Source organism: Temnothorax curvispinosus, unplaced genomic scaffold, assembly GCF_003070985.1.
Source record: "Temnothorax curvispinosus isolate PA1 unplaced genomic scaffold, ASM307098v1 QBEX01006396.1, whole genome shotgun sequence".
Taxonomy (NCBI): domain Eukaryota; kingdom Metazoa; phylum Arthropoda; class Insecta; order Hymenoptera; family Formicidae; genus Temnothorax; species Temnothorax curvispinosus.
The window spans coordinates 241,665-267,218 of record NW_020216176.1 but is presented as its reverse complement, the minus strand read 5'-3'; the positions used below and the strand labels follow the sequence as shown (position 1 = coordinate 267,218).

General features: G+C 43.7%; 1 protein-coding gene across 8 annotated transcripts in view; it reads left to right on the top strand.

Annotated features, from left to right (window-relative positions):
- The window catches only part of LOC112455823 (polypyrimidine tract-binding protein 1), a 219,305-nt gene that overhangs the window by 11,039 nt on the left and 182,712 nt on the right, over positions 1-25,554 (top strand). For 5 of the 8 annotated variants that reach the window (XM_025018019.1, XM_025018015.1, XM_025018014.1 and 2 more), the window contains exon 2: positions 12,061-12,117. The exons of the other annotated variants lie outside the window; for them this stretch is intronic. In XM_025018019.1, coding sequence (XP_024873787.1) covers positions 12,061-12,117 — 57 coding nt within the window. The remainder of the gene's footprint in view (positions 1-12,060; positions 12,118-25,554) is intronic. 8 annotated transcript variants of the gene reach the window in all.

Sequence of the window (25,554 nt, the reverse complement as noted above, 5' to 3'; positions counted from 1 at the left end):
AGATAACTTTTTTTCTAAGGGCACAATGCAACGTAAGAATAACGTAGAATTCCACGCAGGTCGAATGGAAAGGATTAATAAAAGCGTTTTCTCGTAGCGGGAACGTATAACGGTAAATTGTTTAAATGGGGCTTCAAACGTTGCCCGGAAGAGTGTTTGAATGAAAGAAATTATTGGCGATAAATTGGGAAAGAATGCAAGTAAAATAACTGTCTGGCAGATCGGGCCGGGATAATTGCTACCAATCTAACGCGAATTTTGCGCGAAAATTTTCATTCATTTATACGCCGTTATATCTATCTGTTAAGCGAGCCGGGGCTGAAACATCGTTACACCGTTTACGTGCCGTCGAATATGCGGGGGCTGACGTATTCGCTGCAAAGTCGACGCTTCGGGGGAGAAAAATCGAGATAGGAGTGTTTTCGTCGATGCTGTCCGTTGTACGAGGCCAGCTGTCGTGTCGACCTTAAATCAAAATCACACGTTGAAAAATGGGACGCGGATAGGAGCTATGACGACGTGCTCTGTAAATTATCTCTGACCTATGCGACTACGCGCGTCAGTGGATTAAATGATGAACAAGTCGTGGATTGTGAGATAATTTTTAAACAAAGTGGCTTTTCTCCCGTTTTGCCTTTTCTTTTCGATGAAATCGAAGGAGACCATCCGGCGCGTGAAACACATAAATTCTCGCGTAGCGCAGTTGCGAGAGATAAGCTTACCTGCACCTGCACGCCTATCGCGTTCTAATGTTCCATTTGCCTCGATAGAACGTCAGGTCGGGGATAGTCAGGAGGAACGGGAAAACAGGTGGCCCGTTTGAAACCTCGATAACTGGAACTTGTCACTTTGTCGACGTGACGACGGCCTCTGAATTCGTAATCGCGCTTGGGCTATCCTTCTCTCTCATCTCTCTCATCTTCTCTCTCTCTCTCGATCTTTCGTTGCTAATCACCAGAATCTTCGGATTAGCACGTAGCTAGAGTGCCAGTCGAAGTACTGAATTCCGACCAAGCTTCCCGAATCTACATCGGGGAACGGTGCAGAGTTTGACGTTTCTACAAGATTCACGTCGGGAAACGATTCCTTCGCTCGCGCGTGTTGTTACGTCAGCTTGATTGTATCGATGATCTCTTTATCATCAAAGAAACTTCTTTCCTAACGTTTTCAACTTTCTTTTAGCTTTCCTTCGATTCAAAGTTTGAGAATGTTGGTAATTGGACTCTCCTCTGCGCACTCCAGTTAGACTGAAATGTTCGTAACGTCTCTCAGCCAACACTTACATTTTTTGACGGTCAATCAGTTCTAGTAAAATCGCTGATTGTTCTTCACAATCGTGAGTTCATATTCGCGTGCTCCTCCGTAATGCGTTTGAATACCATCATCTCGCTTTGTAAGCGACGATATACAATACGTTTCATGCGTTCCAGTTTCCTTTGGCCTTCTGCGTAGAATTCCGAGCGAACCGCGTACGCGCGGATCCTCTCGCGGGAACAACATCGGAGCAATGAAAAAAGTCTGTCGTCTTCTCCGGGTAACCATTACGCGGCATGCTGTACGACAAAGAAGTTCAACGCACGTAAATCCCTTTAAACCAGCCCGCACGCATCTGTACGTGGCAGCGTCGCAGAAGAAGGATGCGTCGTACCCCCGCATCCACCTCGCAAACTCTATCTTCTCCGTCTTTTGTCTTTATGCCCAGCTTTTAATTTCCCCTCCCTTTTTTTCTTTTTCTCTTCCTTTTTTCCGCGGCATTCTCCGCGTCCACGCTTTCACGAACGGAAAAATTATAATTGAATCTCCTACCGTTATAAGTTTGCAAAATTTTTGGAGTTAACCGCTTGCTAATTGATTGTCTAATTGTTGAGGGGTAATAATATCGGGCTGATTTAATTTTCGCCACTTTTGTGACGTCTTCCGTTATTCGACGCGTTCCGGCACTTGCATGGGAGAACCGTCGGGATTTAACGTACGAATGATGTAATTGCAACGTGCCTTTCATGTAACTATATACCGAAACGGAGTCTGTAAGAGGATTACATTTGTTGGAGTTTGACGGCAGCAGGTTGGAATGTCGGATGGACGTTCATGTAGAACGACTCTTGCTGGAATTTCACTGACTCGCGCGATACAACCATTTCGACTATCCGACTCGCTGTGACGAATTACTACTGTGCGCATTTCGATCCTGTCATGCTGACGCGCCATTGCGTCGTGTCTGCCGACAGGTAACTACTTTATTGTAGGGATTGGATTGTTCCTTTGTAGTCGATCGCATTCCTCAAGGATCTCCTCATGTCGTCGCGATTTTTCTGCGAGTACTGTTAATTAGACGTACTTCTTATACATAAGATATTTCTCTGTGAAAATTTATAATTACTACGAAAGTAATAAGCATTTCCAAATCTCACACACGTTTTATTTTTCGAAATTTTGACGCGAATTTCCGAGATGTACTATACTTATGCTGTTATGCTTTTTTTTTTGTATCGTGATTAATTTCTCGAGTTTGATATCAGCGTGATATGATTATTTGGAGCAATGTGTTATAATTTTCGCATAAAAATAGTAGGCCGACGTGGCAACGAATGCATCCGTGCGGCCAATCCATCGGAGTGTAAACGTTACCTCGAGGTAATACGCGTGCGATAATTTCCTGCATGTAAGTAACTATAAAGCACAGGCCATAACTACAAGGGCGTAGATATATAGCTCGTGCGAACGATAAAGCTTAAATCTACGCTTACATCTGACGCTTATATATGCAACGAGGTAAATATTATTTCTCTGCCGCTCACGAACAACAAAACGAATCCATTTTCCGCGACGTAGATATAAAATTCACAGCGATATCGTTTCCGATCGTTTCTTTTCGTATTCCAGGCGAGAAGATGTACTTTCTTTATTTCGGCGTGATTGCACCATCGTGTAAACGTTTGCCAATCGCTACGAACTACGAAGGAATATGTTTCGAGACCGAATAAGTTGGAGGTGGGGAGTAAAAGTATTCGTTGCTTTATGAAAACGGGTTACGTTATTTTTGCGAAAAGAAAAAAAAAGAGAGAGTAAAGCCAGTTTTCAAAAGGCCATATAAAATTACGACCCGCGAAATCTTTCACGTGCAAACGGGAACCGAGATTAATTTTTCCTATTTAAAATAAGAACGTGGCGCACTTTGCAAGTATAATATTAAGAGACCCTGTGACACGCGGAGCATGTGACGGAAAGTCGCGGAAATGCGAGGTGGGGCATGATCCACGACCCATTTTCTTTATCCTCAAAGTTACAGTTCCCTCTCTATTCCCGAGGCGAAAATATATGTCATACAAATGCTCAAAAGGTAGGCATAGCACTTGTAGCATTTAATTATATTAAAAAGGCCAGTGCCCCAAGAGTTATTGCTTTTAGAAGAAATACGACTTTGGAGCACGTGTAAGTGCTCAAAATGCTATTTTATTGTCCGGAATTTCATGTGCTTCATATGCTCCGTGTGCTGCTGAGCACACGGCGTGAGTTACAAATGCTCTCTATGCTCGAAAATTTGACAACGCATATTACCCTTTCATTCTCAGGGAGGGAAGAGAACCAAAAAATACAGCCCAGTCTATATTTTCGCTCATGTTCTGTTCCATTGAAGTAAGAACTGCCACATTTACAAGAAAAAAATAATAATAATTTCCCAACCAAACGTAATCGTGTATAATTATGTTTGTTAAATGTAGTAGTTTTTTTATTTAATAAAATAGACACATATAAGTGAAAATAGTAAACTCGATTGTATTTTCTAGCTTTCTCTCCTCCTCCCTAAGAACGAAAAGATTATTGTGTGCATTACCAGAATTACGTGTGTTATTTTAAGTTTAAACATTTGTAGTTTTATTGAATGCTACAGATATTAAGAAATAAGTAATTTCTCTGTTAAAATATTTTATTAATTATATATATTTATCACTAAATATATAAAAAGATATGAATGTTACATAATATATGATTTTTTATTAAGTGGATGAATAATTTTGAAATGCAGGTGGTATAAGCAATGTATTATTGTGAACCTGAGGAGCTGATAATTCTTCAAGTGAAAAACTCTGCTGTGGTGGAAGTAGAATTGCTTAACAAATTATTTACTGCATTACTGCAGACTGGATCATTCTTTGCAGTGTATGCGCAGTTTTGTTGCCTTTTATCGGACTCACGTACCATGGCCGTTCGAACGCACGGGGCATCTCGTGAAATTGGCGTCTCGTGGATTAAAGAGCGAAAGGCGAATCCTGCCGAGCCCACGCCGCGCCGCGCCGTCTACCTTCTGTTTTTCGTTCGAGCTTTACACGCCTTCGTTCGCTTTTCGCAGTTTGCGCTCTTCTCTCGTCGGCGAAAAGTTCCCCTCCCCCTCCCCCTATCTCTCTTTCTCTCGTGTCGCGGCGAAAGCTATTTCTGGAGATTCTTGGGAAGATTATTGCGGCGCCGCGAGGTAAGAGCGGCGAAGTAGACCCCCTAAGTCTACTTAATGTTCGAGTTGCCGGAATCGTTTAATTATTTTACGCCGCGGTGCTCGACGCCCACGGCCTTTTGAAGCGTTTTTCACGCGCGGCAAAGTTCGCGAAAATTATTGTCGGCGCCAAAGTTGCGTACGTACCCCGGTCGCGCTGTTTCAATAATAATTACAATAATCGCGCGAGATAGGTGTCGTAAGTTTCGTATACCTGTGTGCGTGTGTGCGTAGGATATCTTTAGAAATTATAACTAATTTATTTATGTCTATTTTAATATATCTTGTAACATTTCCAAAGTCTTTCTCTTGAAATTGATTGTTATAAAGTTAGCTGTATCTAGATGTTTTTAGAACAAGTCTGCGTTTAACATTATCAACGGTTCGTTTTCTTTATCCGTTCTCCATTACATCACAACTATGGCAATGGAGAGTTCGTGAAAGAACCGCTCGCGAGGACACTCAGACAAAGCTGCCGCTACATCTCGACTGACTCAAAAGTTAGCGTATCGTTTCCACGAGACTGCCTCGCTAAGGAGGACATACACTTTTCGCGTCGTCTGAAATTCCTCTTCACATTGGCGGGGTATATTTTCCGACAAATCTTCCTTCGACAAATCTCGCGCGTCTCCACGGTGACGGGGCGGCATGGAGCACGGTCCAGCATGCTGATTTTCTTCCCTCCTTCACCTCCCGCGTCGCCCCCCCCCCCCCCCCCGACGAGGTTTCCTTCGCGCTCGGCTGCGGCTCCGCTTCGATGCTATCGCGCGTCATCTTATCCATGAATATCTGCAAAAGGAATATGTAAATAAGCCGACTGAGATATTCATGCTGCTCCTGTTGTATCCCCGTCTCCGTCCCCGATTGTCGTCATCCGCCTCGCGGATAAGTATGTTTGCGCGATGCACATACGGCGCGCACAAATGCGCGCTCGATCATAAGGTGTCCGGAATTTCCGCGTCTGGATCTCGACTCATGAGTTTTCTGCCGATTTTGGGATATATACAAATATACGTTCTTATGATAAATCCTTGATTTTACTAGACATCGTTATCAAACGCGATTTTGAAGTATCTCTGCACTTGGACATTTTACGATGTAAATTAAGTGTGCGGTAAATCTATCTGGAACGTCTACAGAAGAATATCTATACGATCGATAAAACTTTTAGATGATCGCGCCCTGCCAAATAACTCGCGGCTTCATCGCGCGAGGAGGAGAAATATTGCTCCCTCGGTTTACAACCGGATAAATCTTCCGACACGCTGACGTGTCGTGAAAAGCTTATCTCTTATTATTTTCTAAGGTTCAAGCACCGCCAAGACGCGATCGTTACCCGGGCGAGCTGCTGGAAAATGCCTTTATTTCTTCGCCGCGGAGTTTCCGAGGAGTCGTGGGGAAACGTGGGAAAAATCCTTTCGATCTCTCGCGGACCCGAGTCCGCCCAGGTTGTTTTCTTTGTTATCTTTCTCTCTTTCTTTCCCTCTGTTTCCCTCTCCCCTCCCGCAACCCCCGTACACCACACCGTAGTAGGTTTTACTCGTCATGAAATCGGGCAGCCAAATAAAGCAAACTGTCGTACCTTTCTCGCCGGATGACGCCGACGACGCGAAAACGAGGGCGCCGCGGCGCCGCTAAGGGCTTTCGCGTGTTTCTCGGCTGTCACATTATCGTGACAGTCCACGGGAACGCGTTGTTGCTACAGATGTCGCAGGGGCTCGCGGGCATCCTCTGCTTCAGGCAGCCATCAGCCGTTCACCCAGCTCGTCCAAGCTTCTCCCGTTTATTTCGCGATCATCGTCACCGTCGAACGAAAGATACACTGCGTCTAATGACGGATATCACGCTGCGCCAGAAACGGATTCTGACAAACGATGCATTTTCGAGGCGAAATTGGCGGGGCTCTGACGTCACTCGGGAAGAATCTAACTGAAATAATTCTTATTTTTACTTGGAACAAGATTCGTGATGTATTCTTTAAAGAGAATATAGTTTTTACAAGCCACATATACATAAAGTATTTACTTTAATCGCAAAATAAAATATTTTTTAAATTTAAATTAACTTGTATTTTATCGATGTTATACTATTCTTATTAGAGACGCGCGTATAAATCACGGTTATGAATTATCTCGAATCAACTGAGAAACTGACTTTAATCCGAAAATGGGTGGCTTAGTTATCTAGGGCTATTTTTACACTCCAAATAAAAGTCACTGTTATTAATTATGGATTGTTCTAATTTATCAGTATTTGAGGACACAACTTGCATACAGATTTACTCAACATTTTCCGAAAGAAAGTAAGAAGAAATTTAAAAAATATTAAGAAAACGAAAGAAGCACATTAAAATTACTGTGACGTGAGCTTCATTTTTTCAACACTGGGGTGTTTAAGTAGTCTCAGGTGTCTGTTCTCGTTTTTAACAGCGACAGATGCATTTTCACGGTTAATGTGTTTCGCGCGTCTGTATATATCCACGTCTCTGTGGAGGACTCGTTTGGAAGGATGCCTGGTCGTGATTACAGACTCGGTTGCCCCATGGCGGTCAGCCGCCATTGTTTACCGCTTCGAAAGCTCGATGGACATGCACCCGGGTAGCATATACCGATGTATAATGCAATAATGTAATAACGCGTCCTGACTTTCGTATAGGCTTACGAAGTTCGGATATTGGTTACCGTGTTTAGGATGTGGCGCTGCTATTATACACGTTGCTCCGTTTAATCCTTTTCCTCATAGGCACTTTGCGAACTGCGTTATTATAGGACAGAAATATCTCGGACCTACTAATGAAACAAGACATGACATTAAATCAGAAATAGATATTAAAATTAAAGAAGTCCATTCGGTAGAGGGGAATGAGCGTTTTACAATTATATACCTGAACAATTTTTAAGTCTTTAAATAAGTAACCATAAAATTTGAAAATTATTTTTTATCATACTTTTTGGGTCTCTTTGGCATTAGAAATTATTATCGTTTTTCTTTCACTCGTATAATGATGCTTCGCGCGAGCCACATTTCGACTGAGAGATTCGCTTTGAAAGTAAAATTCGGAGCATATATATAGAAGCCATAAGTCTTTTATGGCATATATTGTGCGAGTCAAGGAGAATTTTCTCCGTGCCACCGCCCTCTTTCGATCTGGCATAACCGACGTCGTTTTCTTGAAAAATCAGAAAAAGATTACTTATGCTATCCTTAGCTCGGAGTGCACTTTCAGCACGAGTAGGTACCTGAGAGAGAGTCGCAATTCCGAAACACTAAAAGGGATATATTATATATATAAAAAGGTGTAAGAGGTCGGATTGCTACTTTGACACGCGTAACTCTTGCTTCCTTTGATTTAGAATTATTTCTCTTTACATTGCCGCTCGTATACTTTTTATCTTCCTGCGAACTTCCGCCTGTAACCTTATACTACATCTTTGAAATACTGACTCGCTACGTAATGTATGTCAGGAGGAACTTAGATGAACTAGAATATACTCTTCTATAATGTTTCTTACTTTTATGTAAGAAGTGTATAAAATATTACATTTTAAAATGCAGGAATGCCCAAATATCTCCGAATCAATTTTGCGAGAGAATTTTTAAGAATTTTAAATTTCAACACTTGTAAATCGCGAAAATTTATATTCTTAAAAATCGGCGAGATATTGGAAGAATGTAATTATAGGTACGAGATAGCATAACGGAACTTTAAGAACATCGTAATTAAAAAAGTATGACTTTATTTATTATTTTATTTGCCTATCATAAATAAGATTATAGGTAAAAATATAGGGTAAAATTATATATCTATATTAAGAATGTAATAAGATATTCTTTTAAGAACCACTGTCGAGTATAATATACATTTTAGCACATCTTATGTTACAATTAAAACTTTTATTGCTAACAATTTCTTATTCTTCAAAAAGCATACATATATTTGTAGAGATCTGATCGTAATCTTGAAACTCGCGGATTTTAGTGTTGTACTTTTTCATTTAAAATCCGTTTTTCCATATGCATATCATGCCCCTTTCCAAAAACTTTTATTCTCCCCGATGTCTGTTTCTTCCAACTAGAGTCGAAATTGATTGTCCAATATCCTCTTTAAATTTTTTCCTCATTTTTTATTGAAACCTTATTCTAACAATAATTCGAGCTTAAATCCGGCCAGAAGAAAGAAGCAGGCTTCGTGAATCTTTTTTTGCTCACGCTGTGAAATTGTTTCCATCGGAAAATCTATAACGCGACGACGAAGTAAAAAGCTTACGCATATGCAAAGTTGGGATGTTTTTATCTTAGTGTGTCTATTTCGTATAAACTTTCTGTATTTTTTTGTATTTCTCAATCTTCTCGAGTTTAGCTTTTTTCCCTTTTCTTCTCGATAATCTTGCACAATTATACGATGCCAGTATTATTGTTGATACGATAACAATACATCGCACAGTATCTTATTAATCTTATTTAGTATTGCAATTTGTGTTTTATTGATACTATTTCAACAATATAAAAATGTTTTTAAACAAATATGTTAATATTTGTTCAAGAGTTCACACGAATTGATGTGATCTTTATTTCTGTGCTATCGATTCATTGCACGTGTAATCGCGATCTTGCAGCCGGTCCTCGGGGAATTGCAGCTTCAGCGTGCAATTTTTACGCAGCGCGGAAAATATTGATTCATCCGACTCCCAATTCACTTTCCTCTGTTTCACGCGCGCGACCACCGACGACGCGGACATATTTTTTGTCGTAAAAAGAGGAAAAAAAATATACAATCGCGCCGTAATCGACAACCATGACACACAGCTGTACAACAGATCCCTGTCCGCGTCCGGTCGGAAGCGGACGTCGAGGCCGAAACAAGGGCGTCGACCGAGCGTCGTTCGTGCGGGCTATATCGTGCCTAACGTAACGTTACGTCAATCTTGTCGCTTAGATACGCTGTATCAGTTCAGCTGTGTGATTCCAAATACACCTCCTCGGAGTGCCAATTAGAGCTTTACGTCGGATACGCAACGATTAATGGGCACCTCGCGCGACGGTTACGTTACAAGTTTTTACACGATCATTAATTTTATTCACAAGATGATAAAAATTCTTTCAGTTTTGCAATTCCCTTTGCGACTTCCTTCGCGATAATTTTACCGAAGCGAAACTGCGTTACAATATGCGGGATCGCGGCCGAAGTTTCCACGCTTCTCCGGAAGTCGGAACTTCAGACGATTGATACCTTAGGTGTGCCTTGACCTCAACCTTGAAACCGCGGAATGCAAAAGAGTGGCTCGCACCGCCGCACATTCCCGCTTTATGCACTACGTGCTGCGCGCGGCCACGTGCACTTGGTCATTGCACTCTCCTTGTCTTTCTTTCGCCAGGCCCTTTCTGCCAGGCCTTCTTCGTCGCTTTAAGATCATCCGCTCCGTTCTATTCTTGTCACGCGTCGTCGCATTCAGTTTTTCGTATATTCTCGAGTTATCGCGAAAATTTATAATTCTCGAAAATCGGCGAGATATTGGAATAATGTAATTATAGGTACGAGATGGCATATCGGAACTTCAAAAACATCGTAATTAAAAAAGTATGATTTTATTTATTCCCCTATCTCTCCGATCGACTGACGTAGTCATTTCCGCTTTTGGATGGGCTTTTAGATTAATTGCTCAAATCAACGATTTACTGATAAGCGTGTTTATTCGGACCTTTTACGTTCGTAGCCGGATGACGCAATTTCTCGAATATAGAAGATTTCACCGAAATATAAGAGAGAAATATCGTGATGCGAAATGAAAGCTGCGAGATATTATTTTAGTAACACACACGTGTGATGCAATTAATGTCTCGGGTGGAAAGATTTTCTTGGCAATATGAGATAGTTGGTAATGGCGCATTTAATCGAGGTGTAGTTTTTAACATCGACGAGAGGAAAGTGCGACCTCGGCTGATATGTCTGACCTGCTATTCGTTTCTTTAATGTAAGAAATATGGCGAAGAAACCTGATAAAAGAAATTGGCTGCCCTTGTTTTTATTCTTGGCTTTCAGGCATTCTTTCGAGCGATTCTGCGACCAATATTTTTGTTGTATATTTTCTCCACTGGTAAATCACGTCATTTGGAAACGTGCGCAAACTACGAGGCGCAAGAATATAAAAAAAATTGCAACAGTTTTGAATCATCAATATGGTCAAATGATTGATTTACGTACGTATACGACAGAAATAAATTACAACATCACTTTTGGAGTTTCAGGGAAATGATATTATACATTCCGATAAATCACGAATCACGGATTTACGTACATTTATTATAAAAACTCACATCACGTAAAAATCTGGGTTATCTCTCTGCACCGTCATGCATATTTTCACAAAACGTTCGAAAAAGTCATTTAAATTGGCAAAAAAGTTTAATTTTTTTTTGAATCTATCGGGAAATGACACAAGTCGAACCAAATTAGTTCATTAGTTGATTTTAAAATGATCAGGCATCTATTTTACCTGTATTTTTTTCTACGAATAATGGTCAATGTAATTTTGTAAAGAACGATTTTTATGAACTATGTCGTAGCGACAGCGTTCGACAATAATTTTCCACGAATGGTGCTCCTCGATTCTAGCAGCATAATTAGATTTCGGACGAACGTCACGCCAACGAGAAACGCCGTATACGGGGATGGTGCGTGTGAAGTAGTAAAACAATTTCATAGTAATTCGAAGTTACCAAATGGACGGTGCCTGTGATTCCCCATCTCTCCGTATCTCCGAATTCAACAGGTTGCAGCTGGTGGCTGGAGGAGCGCCATTCCTCCTCATTCTTCTTTTGCTCGCCCTTGCCTTCATTCCTTCCTTCCTTCCTTCCTGCCTGCCTTCCTGCCTTCCTGCCTGCCTGCCTTCCATCGTTCCTTTCAATTAAGTGGCCTGCGACTCGTACTCCTCTGTAGCTTCTTTCAGCCGCGAGCGACACGCTCTGATCGTACGTTAATTGCGCGCGTTAATTGTACGATCGCGAGCTACGCTTGTAGGTACCTCACGGAACGATCGCGAGTACGTGATACCGCTCGCCTGCAAAAAGACAAAAATGAGTTTGTAACGCGCTGAATAATGTCTGTTCGTCGAATATCGCATACCAGTTTACTTACCAGCAAATTTATTCGATCGAAAGTATTTTGCGATCTCTTTATGAAGAGTTAAGCTCCGTTATATCATCGCAAGTTTCTTGCGTACAACTCGCGATCGCGGAACCGCGGCCGGAAGGATAATGGAAGTAGCGAATGGAGGAGCGTAGAAAGAAATCGGACTGCACTTCCTGTCGACTCGCAACAGACCGTGATGGTCAGACTTAAGTCGGCGCGGTGCGTCGCACGTGGCCGTCCATTACGGACTTTATCTACTTGCTCGCCCCTTTCAAGCCCCGCATCTTTCACGTAATTATATTGAGAAGATTTATTGGACATAACTTTCAACTTTGAAACTTTAATGTCATTTAGGAAGAAATAAGACGCGAGATACACTTCTATCTCGGTCTAAGACGCCAATTATATATCTAGACATAACTGTGTGTTTCTTCCGTTGCAGGTAAGAATTCCAGACCTTTCGAATTTTCGTCCGTTTCCCACAGCACCGTTTCCGGTGGTAAGTTTGACTCACTTCATATACACACTCATGCAATTCAATGAAATATTACCATTTGAAATATCACGTCGTATTTACACAAATGTTACATAAATTTATGTTGCACAAATGTATAATATTTGCATGTAAAAAAAATAATGTTTGCTCAGCCATATTATTGTATATCAATTTGTTACAATTGCGGAATGGTCGAAAAATCTTTAAAATCAATTGACGATCACTGATGCCACGATTTATAGTTTGCGGCCGGAAAGTTCTTAGTTCAAGATTTCCAAGAACGTTATCGAGTACGCAAATTTTATCGCGCCTTCATTTTTCTCGCGCAACGACGAAACAAATGCGCCATTACGTGCTTCCGTTCGACTACGTGACCGTTTTATTGCTGTGCTACGACATTTATTTTATTGTTCTGTCACATGGATCTCACGTTGACTCTCGAACGCGCGCTCGTAGCGCCAGTTATAAGGCGAAACAATAGACCGATCGAACCCTCGAATAAGTAGTGCTTCCGCAATCGTAAAAGTGCGAGGAACGCTTGACTGAAGGTATTCGGCGGCGCGATAATAGTAATCTTTTAGCGCTCTTATTTCTAATATTTCAATATTTATTAGCCGAGACAAACCACGCTTACCCTCGTTTACAAATTCACGTAACGATAACGAACAAATTATTAGGGGAAAGGTAGAAATTTAGAATTCACGTCGGCATTATGTGTTTTACTAACAAATATCGCATTTATTAATCATTTAGATGTATAATTAGATTTTTACTCTTTATCGAAATCAGATGCTTAATGCTAATATTTTTATGTCGACGGTTGAAACATTTCGCCTTGTGGAAAGATGCCAAAAGGTGCATGGGCAAGTTAAGGAGAACAGGTGAATCGCGCGAGAGAAGGCGAGCTGATGGATAATTGCTCACGGGCCGCGGCAACGATCTACAGATCGAGGGTCGTCGTTGCAATTTAAACGGATTTATGGTACTCTCGGTACCTTTAACTCAGCCGCTCCCTCGGGCATCGAATTTTCGTAGTCACTTGCACGTGTAGGTATAGATGCGTGTGTTTGTGTGTGTGTGAGCCGCTGCGCTAGACGCTCACACGAACTTTTCTGTCATGGTCGATCGTGTAGCTTCACGCTTTGGTAGAGCGAAGGAGGCCTCGTCGGATTCTGAGAGAGAAAGAGAAAGAGAGAGAGAGAGGGGGGGGGCAGACTCGGAGAAATTTCGGACCGTTTATCACGATTCACGAGGCACTCCACCATTTTCGATATTTATACCGTAGGCAGGCTGCTGCACGAATTCGAACTGCATTCGAATGGCCCGCGAGAAGTGTTTTATCTCTTCCCAGAAGAGTGATACCGCGCCGTAAGAAACAGGAAGGTAACGATCGCGGCAACTCCTCTGACTCTGTTTTTTCCTCTCTAAATAGGATTTTAATAGTTAATTGTGAAACGCGCCTTAAGTACGTCTGGCACGATCTGTTTCCCCGCGAGGGAAATTAACTGTTAATTTTTGAGCAACGAATAATGCTGTCTGACAAAAGTTTTCACAGGTTTTGTATTCTTTCCAGACTCATCTTATTAATATTGTAAAAACGATTCATAAACGTATATTTAAAGTGGATAGAGTTTACTTAATAACTTTATACTTTCGTCTTTTTCGTAAAACGCAATTTTTTTTATCCGACAACCGTTTGACTTGATCTCGACCATTTTTGTCGAACAATTCGCGCCGTCGCAAACATTTTCCTCTTGTTAGAATGTCGCGTGTAAGCGCATCGACATCGCATACTTGCTATAACTTTAACGACGTTAAATTTGAAATCGGAGAACTGTTAAAAGCGACAACTACGAGATCTATGCACCGTTTAGTGGAATAAAGTGTTTGCTCCGCCAGTTTCAGCCCAGTCGCAGGGAAGGAGCAACTCGAAGACGGGTCATTGTTCTGCATTCGATAATCGTCTTCAAAGTGCTGTCGAAGCTTCGTGTTTACCCATGCCTCGGAAGCCGGTAGCGATCTTTTCTTTAGACTGAAGCAAAGTCCGTTAGAGCGGCACTAATCTGACGGCGATAGAGAAGCGAAGTTTCATTCAACTCGAATCGCAACTCCTTGCCTTCACTCGTTAAAATTCCGTCGGTGTTTTATCGGGTTCAGTTATTTCAGTCTATCAATAATATATAATAATGCTGTCTGCGAAATTATGAACTGGATATACGGAAAGGAATGTAGGAAAGTCAGAATTACATCTTACTCCGCTTAAGAAATTCTATACGTCAAAAATGTGTCGCAGTTTGCTTAAAATATTAATATATGTAACAATAATAATTTACTCAGTCCTTTTTTGTTAGATACATAAATATTTGTCAAAAGCATATCTGAACTTATGCTAGAATCTGCCGTTTTCCATTGTGATATATAATGATTTTATAATGTCAAAAATCTCTCTTTCTTCGGCTCCTAAAGTCCCTTTCTCACGAGAGATTCCGAACACGTCGACGGGACGGCAGCGGGTAAGCGGGACGCAAACAGTTTTCATCTTTCCATAAGAAATTCGCGGTATTATCATGAGCAAATTTGACTTTCCGCTTTCCACTTCCGAAGATTCGCAAGTCGCGCGCGCGCGCGCTACCCTCTCGAGAAACTCCTCGTCCGCAATAACCGACCGAGCGTCGTCGGTGCGGCGGGGTGGCTCCCGGTGGGGCTGTACCACTATCGTGCATCCTGCTCTTCAGCATCCGTTCGGTAACCCGCCGCGGGATCGACTATGCATCAGGCGAATTCCGGCGGTCCGCCAATCCGCGCCTGAAGCCCTAAGATTCCACGGCGGAGTGAAGAAAGGCAACACGAGATGACAGATGAATATTTGATACTTCGCTTCGCTGCGGCTCCGCATTTGCGTTTTTTTTTTTTCGAAATTAGAAAGAGACAGCAAGATTTTCTTATGTTTTAAAACCAGACGAAGCGATCAGGCGTGAGCAACCATGAAAGCCGCATTTTGATAAACTTTTAGTCGATATTCGCGTATGCAAAATGTCAGGAAAAAATCCAAGTTTTTTTGGTATAGTCAATTTTCATCATTTATCGTGTATAAGATGGTGAGTCCCGTGTTCCCATTCAGCCAAAACCATTCGGCGCGTACTCAATGCGTCATATTTTTCGTTTCGTCCACCGGAAGACGAACGCAATCTCTCGTAGTCGATTCAAGTAGGGGGGTGCCTCTTTTCGCGCTTTTATTCCCACGTTTCAACATGCTTTTCTTTTCTTCCAGCACGACGACCTCCCTTCCTCTCTCTCTCTCTCTCTCTCTCTCTCTCTCTCTCTCTCTCTCTCTCTCTCTCTCTCTCTCATTCTCTCACTTTCTTACTCAGTCTCTCGTCTTTCCTTCGATACCTTGCATGTCACCGGAGTCGAAGAAATTCACGCTCGAAGGTGCATCCTCGAACAGTTTCTCGAGAACATGTCTCCCTTCCGTGTCTCCTCCCTCGAGCGGGGGTTCGAAGTGGAACGGGGGGTTGGAAATTTACGCGCTACGGATTTCGCTCCTCGTTTGCCCCTCGGTCCTACGGAAGTCGAAGATCGCTCGAGCGTACGGTGCGGATCGTGATATCTCGATTAGATATCTCGACCCGTTACTCCGGCCGAGCGGAAGGCAACTCTTCTTTCCGGGAATCTATCCGTCGTTTCGATAACGCGCTTTTCCTTTCGCGGTATCCCCGTGAAACTTCTCACGCGAGAGCCCGTACACGCTCCGACGAATAGATCTCATTCGCGAAAAGTATCGGGTCTTTGCCGCTGTATTTCGCCATTCCATACATTCGCGTTTTTTCTTTTCTTAAAGTACAAGAAGTATATTGTCGTCTTCCGCGAAGCTAACAAAATTAATCGATAAAAGGCAAAGAAAGTCGTAATTTTTTTTAAATAAATGGTGTCTTTAAGAAATTAGTTGATTTGGATAAAGTTGCTGTTCTTAATCATTCTTTGAACTAAATAACTATTAACTTGTTTAAAATTAGCGGACAGATAAAGAGAACGCAGTTTGCGTCGTGTAAATCGGTAAAACAATGTCCACTTCCGTCCGCGGATTGCGTGGGCACTATCACTTGCCGTCACTCCTGGTTCATTTAACCTTCTTGAAGCGCCACGTAGAGCCGCCACTTGCGTCTAATGTAATTTCGAGAATGGACGCGACATGGTTAAAAATTAAACGGCACGTGGTTAAAAATTAAACGGACGACGCATGATTGCCTATACGTTACCGGACAAAACGCGAGACCCAGGTCGGATTGGCCTCGTGTAAACGCGATTAGACCACCTAAGTCCCGCCGTCCGTTCTCCGGCCTATCTGACTGGAAGTAATTCCGAGTCCGAATCAGGGGGAGGGGGCAACGTGGAACGCCGCGTCCCCGAGGAATAAACCCACCACTAGCACACGATACGTTGTACCCTCCCTCGCTCCTTTTCCCCTTAACTCGACCACTATGGGATTTCAAAACTCATCTTGAAACGTGCGCGGAAGTCCGAAGTGATCCAGCGGTGGTGCTTCTCGGTAGCACAGAGGCAAGAGATCCTTAATCGACGGGAAAACTCTTTTTTCCCGAGGAATAACGTGCGGATCTCTCCGGTGCGGGTATATAGGTAATTGAAGATTATGGTCGGAGATTCGAGGCAACTGAAGATAGAGTAATCAGGTTTCCCCCGCGACCGGGCGGCCGAATTTAGGGAGTAGCAGTAAGTCTCGATTCGTGATTAATATACGTGACAAAATATTGAGCATTGAAATTTCATTTTTCTGAAAATTTTAGAGGACGAAAAACATTTAATTCCAAGATGTTTCCGTGTTTCTTATTAATTTATCTCAAATTTGATCGATCTCAAATTTGATTATTATTTGCCATTTCCATTTATTCCGCTGTTGTGATGAGGTACATTGTACATCGGAATTGTTCTTCGTTTTTATTTCTTTATTGATTTGTCAGTTCGAGCCAGTTGAATCTCCTCTTCAAAATCTACTCTTTCGCGATGGTTGTAATTTCCTTAATCTGCATTTCGGCCGAACGATAGCTCCCCTGGACCGTTCCGTGATTCCTCTAATGGACTTTTAGAGAATTGGGGCATGCGTCACGTATATAGCCCATATTAATATCGTTCTACGGTCTCCGTCTCGTCCCTTTCTAAGGAAGTCCCAAGGGAGCTCAGCGTACCGTTGGTAAGTGCGATATTTACTTTAGAGTCTTGCTCCAGAAATTTCTCCGTAGTTCTACTTACCAAACTGATCTTTTAATTCCGTAATTGCCGACCGTAATAGCAATTGTACAACACTTGTAAATCTTCTAGGACGATTTATTTCGAATTAGCTTAATGCGTAAACTATTGTATTATTCATCAGTGTTTTTAATTAAAATTTTATTCGCACACAAAACGCTTCCGACATATTCATCAGTTTCAGGCAGGATATCGCTCAATCGTTCGTTGCAAGCATAATCGCGAAGCGTTAATATCGCGCGGTGTCAGATCGGTCCGAGCTATGCGCGCTCGCGCGCGCATTCCGCCGCTGAAATCTTCTCGTGCCGCGTCGGTTTACGGCGCGTCGAGAGGCGAGCGTAGCTCGCAGAGACTTGCAAAATAGCGCGCAGAAATGCAGCGGGATGCATTGTTACGAGCCTGTGGCCTTGGTCATTAACCCTCCCGAGAACGAGGTTCCGCAGCTGGCTGGTGTGTTCTCTCTATCTCTCGTTCTCTCTTCCGGCTACAAAACGCCGTGGCCCCGACACGCGCGCCGCGTCCATCCTCTCTCGGTCCTGTCGGTCCGCTTGTCCCTTCGGTAACGAGCCGAGATGCATGAAATGCTCGCATGAAATCTCGTTGAATACTTGGCCACGCTATATTGCTCGCCCGTAACGGCATGGCACTCGCTCTTACGGCACGGCTTGTGGCTGCGTCTGTCTATGTCCGACCCGCAACTACTTTGGGTCGTCGCTCAAACATTGTGATTTGATAGGAGTTGATATGGTAACAATAGAAGGTAAAAGATATAATTATCTCAACATACATAGAATAATATGTATAAAACTTACGATTTATAAAATATATAAATTCTTTTGCGCTCTCGAAATGCGCACGATTTTTGCATTCTTGAATAATAATTTAATGTTGCAGGGCATTAAACGCACATCGCAGTGAAAATTTTAGTTTACCGCGATTTATTTCGCGAGCTTTCGGAAAGTAATGTTTGGTGGTCTAGCTGGGGATAGCGGGTATATATCCGACCGGAGCATATCGTATAAACGTTCATCTTGACCAATAGGTACTTGGCTCCTCTTTCTATCTCGGCTACTAAGTTACACGGTGATAAACCAGGAATCACGCAGGGCAATGATCATTCTTTATGACGACACCGGACTGCGGAATATACGCCGCGCATTGCGCGCGTCGCGGCGCCGGACGTACTTATAGCAGTTTATTATTGGCTGAGGACTTGTAATGTAGAAATTACACGCCTGCTCCGAGGGTACTTGCGTCAATACGCGAGCGACAAAAGTACTCTATGTACTCTTTACATGCTTGTTTATATCCTTTACACGTTAACACTGCGCGGACACAGTGTTTTTAGAGCACTCACCCGGACACCCTGGGACTTTTAAGTCCAAAGGGTTTTTGGAAGCGTTTCTGTTATAACAAAAATTTACAAAAATTAATGTATCATTAAAAAGGTTTCAAAAAGTTATTTCTATACTTACATAGGTCGGAACGGTTGCAATTTTTTTTTTTAAGAGCGTTGAAACTATTCACGTGGAAATTATAAACGAAAAATCGATTGTGCCTTAAAAGGCTCACGGTGTCCGTGCGGTGTTAAGGCAGTAGTTGACGCCATTAATAATTCTGGACAATTCATAATAAAACGTATTATGTTATCGCGTCATTAGTGGCATCGCGAAAAACCGTTACATATTACATGACTTATAAATTGAACGAAATTATATTACGCGAATTTACAATATTCATTACAGACACATCCGCGCGAACGCCGGCCATTAAATTTGCAATACTTATTATTATTGCGCTCATTATACATTCGTAATGCAGTTTACGTTATATTTATCATGCAGACTCATTATCGCCGCTTTGATGTAACATTGCGCTAAATATTCCAAAGCGCGAGAAAGGTGTTTCGCGTTCGACACGTCAGCGTGAAGCAAGACGTCGACAGCAGCCTCCCTCACCTCCCCTCCGCCTTGTAACACGTCCATCAATCAATCTTTCGATTCCCACTGCACGTCGGCGAGATTTCTCGACGAACCAACGGCTCCCCGCGTGCATTCCGCCACGAGCAACTGCCATTGGCATTTCGACGACAAAGTCAACAGAAACGAAACGGAAGATAAATAGCACCGCGCGCACATCTCATTCATTCGTCGCAAGCGCGGCGAGCGTCGTGTTATAACGGGGATTAAAATAAAGCGAGACACGCAAGACGGGGTGATGATTTTCGCGAGAGGAATGTATTTAATACACCGGCGGGTCTTGCCTCTTAGCCACCGAAAGTGGACATCGTGATTCCCCGATTTTCCTCGGTGCCGAAGCCGCGCGCGAGCACGGAGCACGGGAGAATCGGTGTGTGTACCTTACGTGCACGTGCGTGCGCGCACACGCGGGTAGGTCGGTTTTAATTAGAGAGCCTGCGCCACGTAGCCGAGGTTGCAGGACCGAAACAGGCTCTTCGATTAAATTATTAATTAACGTTCTCCTAGAAATACCGCATCGCGCGAACACGCGCGCGCTCACGCACACGCGCACGCTCGCACGCGATTTCTAGCCGAGGGAGAGAGTGACAAAGAGCGGAGAAGCGCCACTCCCGGATGGTGGACGCGCGACAGGGATGGGATTTTATGTGCATCTATATGCGCGCGTGGGAGCATCACGCGCGTAATCTTCACGGTATCGCGCGCGTGGAGCGTGCGCGATTGCAACGACAACCCGTGAAGCCCGACCTCGTGTCCCTCAACTGTTACAATGCCGCCTCGAAGTGCATTTATGATACGTCGACGGACACGACACGGGCGAGCGGAGGACACAACATCCGATGTTCCACATGGACTCTTGTTTATAACGGCGTTTCTGTAACGACCGTGATATCGCGGAATATGCGAAAGCGACGTCGTACGTATTAAACGCATTAAAATTCAAGCGAGTGTTTGAATTCATTGCGGGGCTTTATCTGTCTGCCTACCTGCTTCGCGATCCGCGAGTATAAAAACCGTTCTTTCGTTTATATTTTATCATGCGCGATACCGGAACGTGGATCGAAACGATAAATCGCGCGCGGTTCATCTCCGATACGCGATCCTGGGGGTCGAACACAAGGGGGTTTGCTGCAATAGTGAGAGCGGAGTACGCGCCCGGTGTCGGGGGAGGGTCAAGTATGAAAGTGCCCATAGCGGCTGTCAAACCAATTAAGCTCGTCGCATTGTAAAGGCTGCTTTTAGGACGGAAAGAGAAGAGAGGGTAGGGGAGGCTTTGTTGCCGAGCGGCAGTTATGGCCGCGTAGCCATATCGGTCTGCGTCTGTAATGGATCAGTTTTATGGGCGCGCATCGGCGATGCCGATGCAGTTTCCGCGGTCCACAAAGCTGGCCACAAAGTTTGTCAAAGTGCATTGTGGGACACGGACGGATGGATGAGTGTGGCGCGCTCGATTGCGTGCCGATCCTGAAGACCGCAGAATGCCTATATTTCGCAAACGGCTCAAAATAATGAATTTTTTTAGTTGAGGTTCCCCCTGGGGCACCTCTTGGGGGTACATTCCCTCCAACTTTCTTAAAAGAGTATAGCCCCTCGAAATGATCGAACACGTATTTCGCGATTTTTCATTATTTTGAACCGTTTGCGAAATATAGGGGTGACAACAGACTTTATAGAAACCCTGTATATATGTAGATATATATATATTTTTTTGCTTTTTGTTTCGATCAGAGTGAAATATGTCCAGTGAATTGAACGTTTGAATCGTACAAAGAGTGTTTACGATTAACAAACAATCTCAGTCATTACGTGATTTAGCAATGGTGATCTTGGGATTCAGCACAGATGAGGAGAAAGAGAACGGTTAACATTAATGTGAGTGATATAATTAGAAAATGATGGGTGCGAATCGTGCGAATCTCAACCAGCGAATCATCTCAAATAGTTCCCCCGGTCGATTTGCGCTGATTGAAAGTGGCAAACGCCATGATGAATAATAAATGCTAATTAATGTCTGTAACGCTCGTTTACAACTCCCTGCCATAAATGTCTAATCAAGGGGCAAACTTCGGCCGTCTCCGGCAACCGAGACCTCGCTCTCCTCTTAACCGTTCGAGTTAGTTTCCGGGGTAGTTTCCAGCGTTCTACGTTTCAGCTTTCCATCTCGTCCACCTCTTCATCTATCTTTCTTCGTTCGAGCGCTCTGTCTCTCTTTCTCTCTCGCCGAGCCTCCCAGTTCCCTTTCGTCGGCTTCTCTCGTTCTCCGTGCCCCTTTCGTCATATTTCTAAGTAAATTTCGTAGTATAATTAACGTTCATAGTAGCTACCGTCCCTTGTCGACCGACGCGCGGTTTACGTCACGAATGGCAACGATCCCCAAACTAAAGCAAACCCCCATCTTTTCGCATGACGGATTATAACCGACTCGAGCGACAGTTTAATGATTTCTCGCTGGTATACCCTGGAAAATTAATGGTGAATGAGTTTTTAGATCACAGATCCCGCGATTGATCGCGAAATCGAGTTTTTCCAGTAGCGAAGTTTTAACGAGGCTGCGAAAAAAAAAACGATCTTTCCCCCGATTCTCCCTCCACTTTCTTTTCTGCTTCGCATTCACGCCCCGCCGTCATTCGTCGATGAGAAATACTCCGCGGTCGTCGACGCAATTGTAACAAATATAACGTCGTCGGCGGAAAGATTTTCGTACTTCGTCGCCCGCGCGAGACGAATTCGTGTGTGCAACGCACGTTCGCCGCGAAATAGAAAATATATCTTACAGAAGGGGTGCGCGAGGACTCCCGCCGCTTTCGCTGTCCGTTCGCTTCGCCGACAGGGATCACGAGTCCTCCGCGGAAGCTTCTTCATCCTTTTGCCCCGCCGTCCTTTGCCTTCGTTCGTTCTGTCATTTTTTTCCCTTCTCGCCGCCGTTTCTCCTCTCAGCCCTCGTACGCACGAACCTCGTTCGTGAGATCCCGCAAATCCCGAGATCCGGAGATGTATGCTGTGTGTGACGTATTCGAGGCGCTTTGCGGCGACACGATCGGGATCCCCGCTGTTTGTTCGCGTTTATCGAAACCTTCGCGAGCGTTCTCGTTTCCACACGTAACCGACTTATACCTTGTGAGATATATTTCTTAGCGTTCTTGAAATCGAGCAAGATTTTTTTCAACGATTCTTAATGGTGAAGCTTGTATGACATAAAAAGACTGTTTTTTTTTATTGCACCATTTTCATATATAGAATACTTATAAAAGTGTGAGAGGAACGGAAAGTCGCTGTTGGCATAAAAAATTTAAATTTGAGCAAAAATAATCTTACGCGATCGAAACAAAGAATTATTCCCTAATAAAAAATTCAAGTGACGTATTCGATTTTATCGACGTGAAAATTTTGTTGTATATTTTGCGCGAAAGATGTTTGTTTGATCTACTTGCCGAGTAATGAAATCTCGTAAGATAAATCTTACAAATGGATTTGCTACGCACAAGCCTGTTTTCTCGCGGGATATATTGAACGGAAACCGCAGAGGATTAGGTGTTTCCACCGCCGCTACGAGCCTTTTTCTCCAGCGAAATCTCGCTTTCTCTCCCTTGGATGCCGGCGCTGGATAATCGACCCTACTGGTAGATCCCGCGGGGATCTCAACCATCCAATAAGGATCCGCTTATCGTCGAAATAAGCGAAGGACCATTTGTAAATCGAGACGACACCTGCCGTTCGTGGTTCGTGCCGCTTTTGATTAATCGACGCCCCCGACGACGTCGATTAACCGTTTAACCGCTCTCGGTAAAGGTATCTCGTTTCGCTCCTGGTTGGTTCTTTCCCGGGTCCTTTTACCACCCTTCCCTTTCTACAGACTTGTATCTCTCCTCGCGTATCCTGCTAATTCCCGCAGGGAATTTTGTTGGTAAAGGGGATGCGAGAAAGGAGAGAAAAAAAGAAGAAACGAAGAAAGAAGCTGCGTAGGGACGGCCTGTCCGGTAGAGCTTCTATTATTTTTCAATTGCCCGGCCGAGCGAGCACGAGGTGGGATTCCGGTATCCCGGATGTAATTGGAGTCGGCTTTGCCGTGGCGAAGCGTAACCGACGGAATAAGACGGCCTCGGGATATGGCGCAGGAACGCGCGGGGGATAAAGAATGAATACTGTCCTGGATCCGGGGGCGCGCTGCGGCGCTCCCAGCAGAGCGAACGAGGATCTCGTGGAGGGAAATGGCCAGGGCGACGTGAGCGGCGTAACCTAATGCGCGGACGAGAGCCGGCCGAGGGAAAGGATAACGAAATATGCATGTAGAACACTCCCGGGGTGTAAGACCCGCGTGATCGATCCCGGGCCGGCGACGGGCGGCCGTTCGTCGTAACTGCGGATGCGGCGCGTTTGGATCTCTCGAAAAATATCGAGGAGCAGCGGCAGGTTGAGTCGGCCGGCGCGCGAAATAATTCACGACTTGTCGCCTACGTTCCCTTTATGCCTTCCTTCCATTGTTATGTATTATTTAGGGTTTAATTTAACACCGCGCGCCGGGTCGAACGTCGGAAAACGTATTGTCCACCGTGTGTGGGATGTCAACCGGTGAAAATCCGTTGAATCTCGCGGGATTGTATCCGAAACGTGAACGAATGAGCGATCGAATGTAATGATTCACCTGGAAAAAAATAGTCGCCTTTTTGGGGAGGGAAAAAACGATATCTCTCATTAGGTCGCCGTTAGGCGAGATGCTCTCGATTTCGAGGGATAGCCAACCACGGCCGACTTTCGTCGCGAGTTTAATTAAACTCCGGAGCGCCCGTTACCTACATTTCGCGGCGACGGCGACGCTGGCGGCGAGCGCATTGTTAGCGTATGCTAGCGCGGCGAGACAATTGGCGATCGTGTATCGCCATTGCCGAGCCAGCCCGGGGAAGTCGATTTCCTGGCCTGGCTCCGCGCGTTCCTCTTTCTTCTTCCCCGGCGTCCGACTATCCTCCCCCGTGTCGGCGTCCCTCTCGGCGCTCATTCTTGCCTTTATCTGCCTCGCATTGGCCGGAGGCCGCGATGGGAAGGCGACGTCGGCTTCAACCTCTGTCCCATCCCCACGCGCTCCTCTTGCCTCGACTCGCTCCTTCCTCTTTCTCTCTCGTTAGCGATACGGGCCCCAGATACGAGACGTCGCATTGTGAGGGAGGACTCCAACCCCGCGAACGTGACCGCGTTTAAAGTTTGTTTCACGTATTTTCTATAATCAAATATTGCTGACGTTTTGGTCAATAAATATCTTAAAATCGGGATTAGTAATCTTCTCATAATTTTTTAGAAGCATTTAGCACTTATGCGTATTATTTGAATAAATTACAAGACCGCAGTTGCAGACGCAAAAGAAAAAATCTGCGGATGCGTGTAGGTAAATTGATTGCGCACGGCAGAAATTCAAGTTATCACTATGTAATATGTATTGTAGGTATCATAAAAATATTATTTTTAATGCTTTCGTGTATGACTCGCAACAGAACGAACTGTCTTTCACATGATGGATGAATGTTAATAATAATAATCGTTGTCATAAATAATTGAGCGTCTAATACGTCATTTTGATTAAATTTCATTATATCGGCGGGGCGTTATGAAATTGCGTTTCGTAAACACTGAATTAAATAGCAACATTACTATTATGACATTATGTAGTAATGCCCTTACCGTATAATAACGGCTGCGTGCAATTTATAATGCAAAATTTCTCGTTTACCTTGCCTGCTTTGTAGTTTGTTGACCCATGCAGTGGCGCTCATTGTGTAATATTTATTGCACGGACTATTTTCCTTGAGAAATAGGATGCAACGCATCGTGAAATTGTATTTATTTTGCGATCAACATCTTGGGTTCTAAACCGAGTTAAATCTCACTTATTTATTAACAATTCTGTTTTCTCCCTCTACGTCAATCTCTACGTCATCATCTTTACATCGACTTGTGCCTAAATTTATTCTAAAGGCAAATGATAATAGAATATGAGATAAAGTATATAAAGAAAAAATCGAAGCATTACTTAAACGATATATGAATTTATAAAAATCAAAGAAAAGAGGTCTTTGGCTCAGTATACATGCCGGGAGTTAAAAGTACAATTAAAATAGCTCTCTAAAAAAATCCAAGAAATAGATTTCGATATCGTCTTCTACGTACACTGCGTAGAAAAAAAATGTTAAGTACACCGCAACCTTTA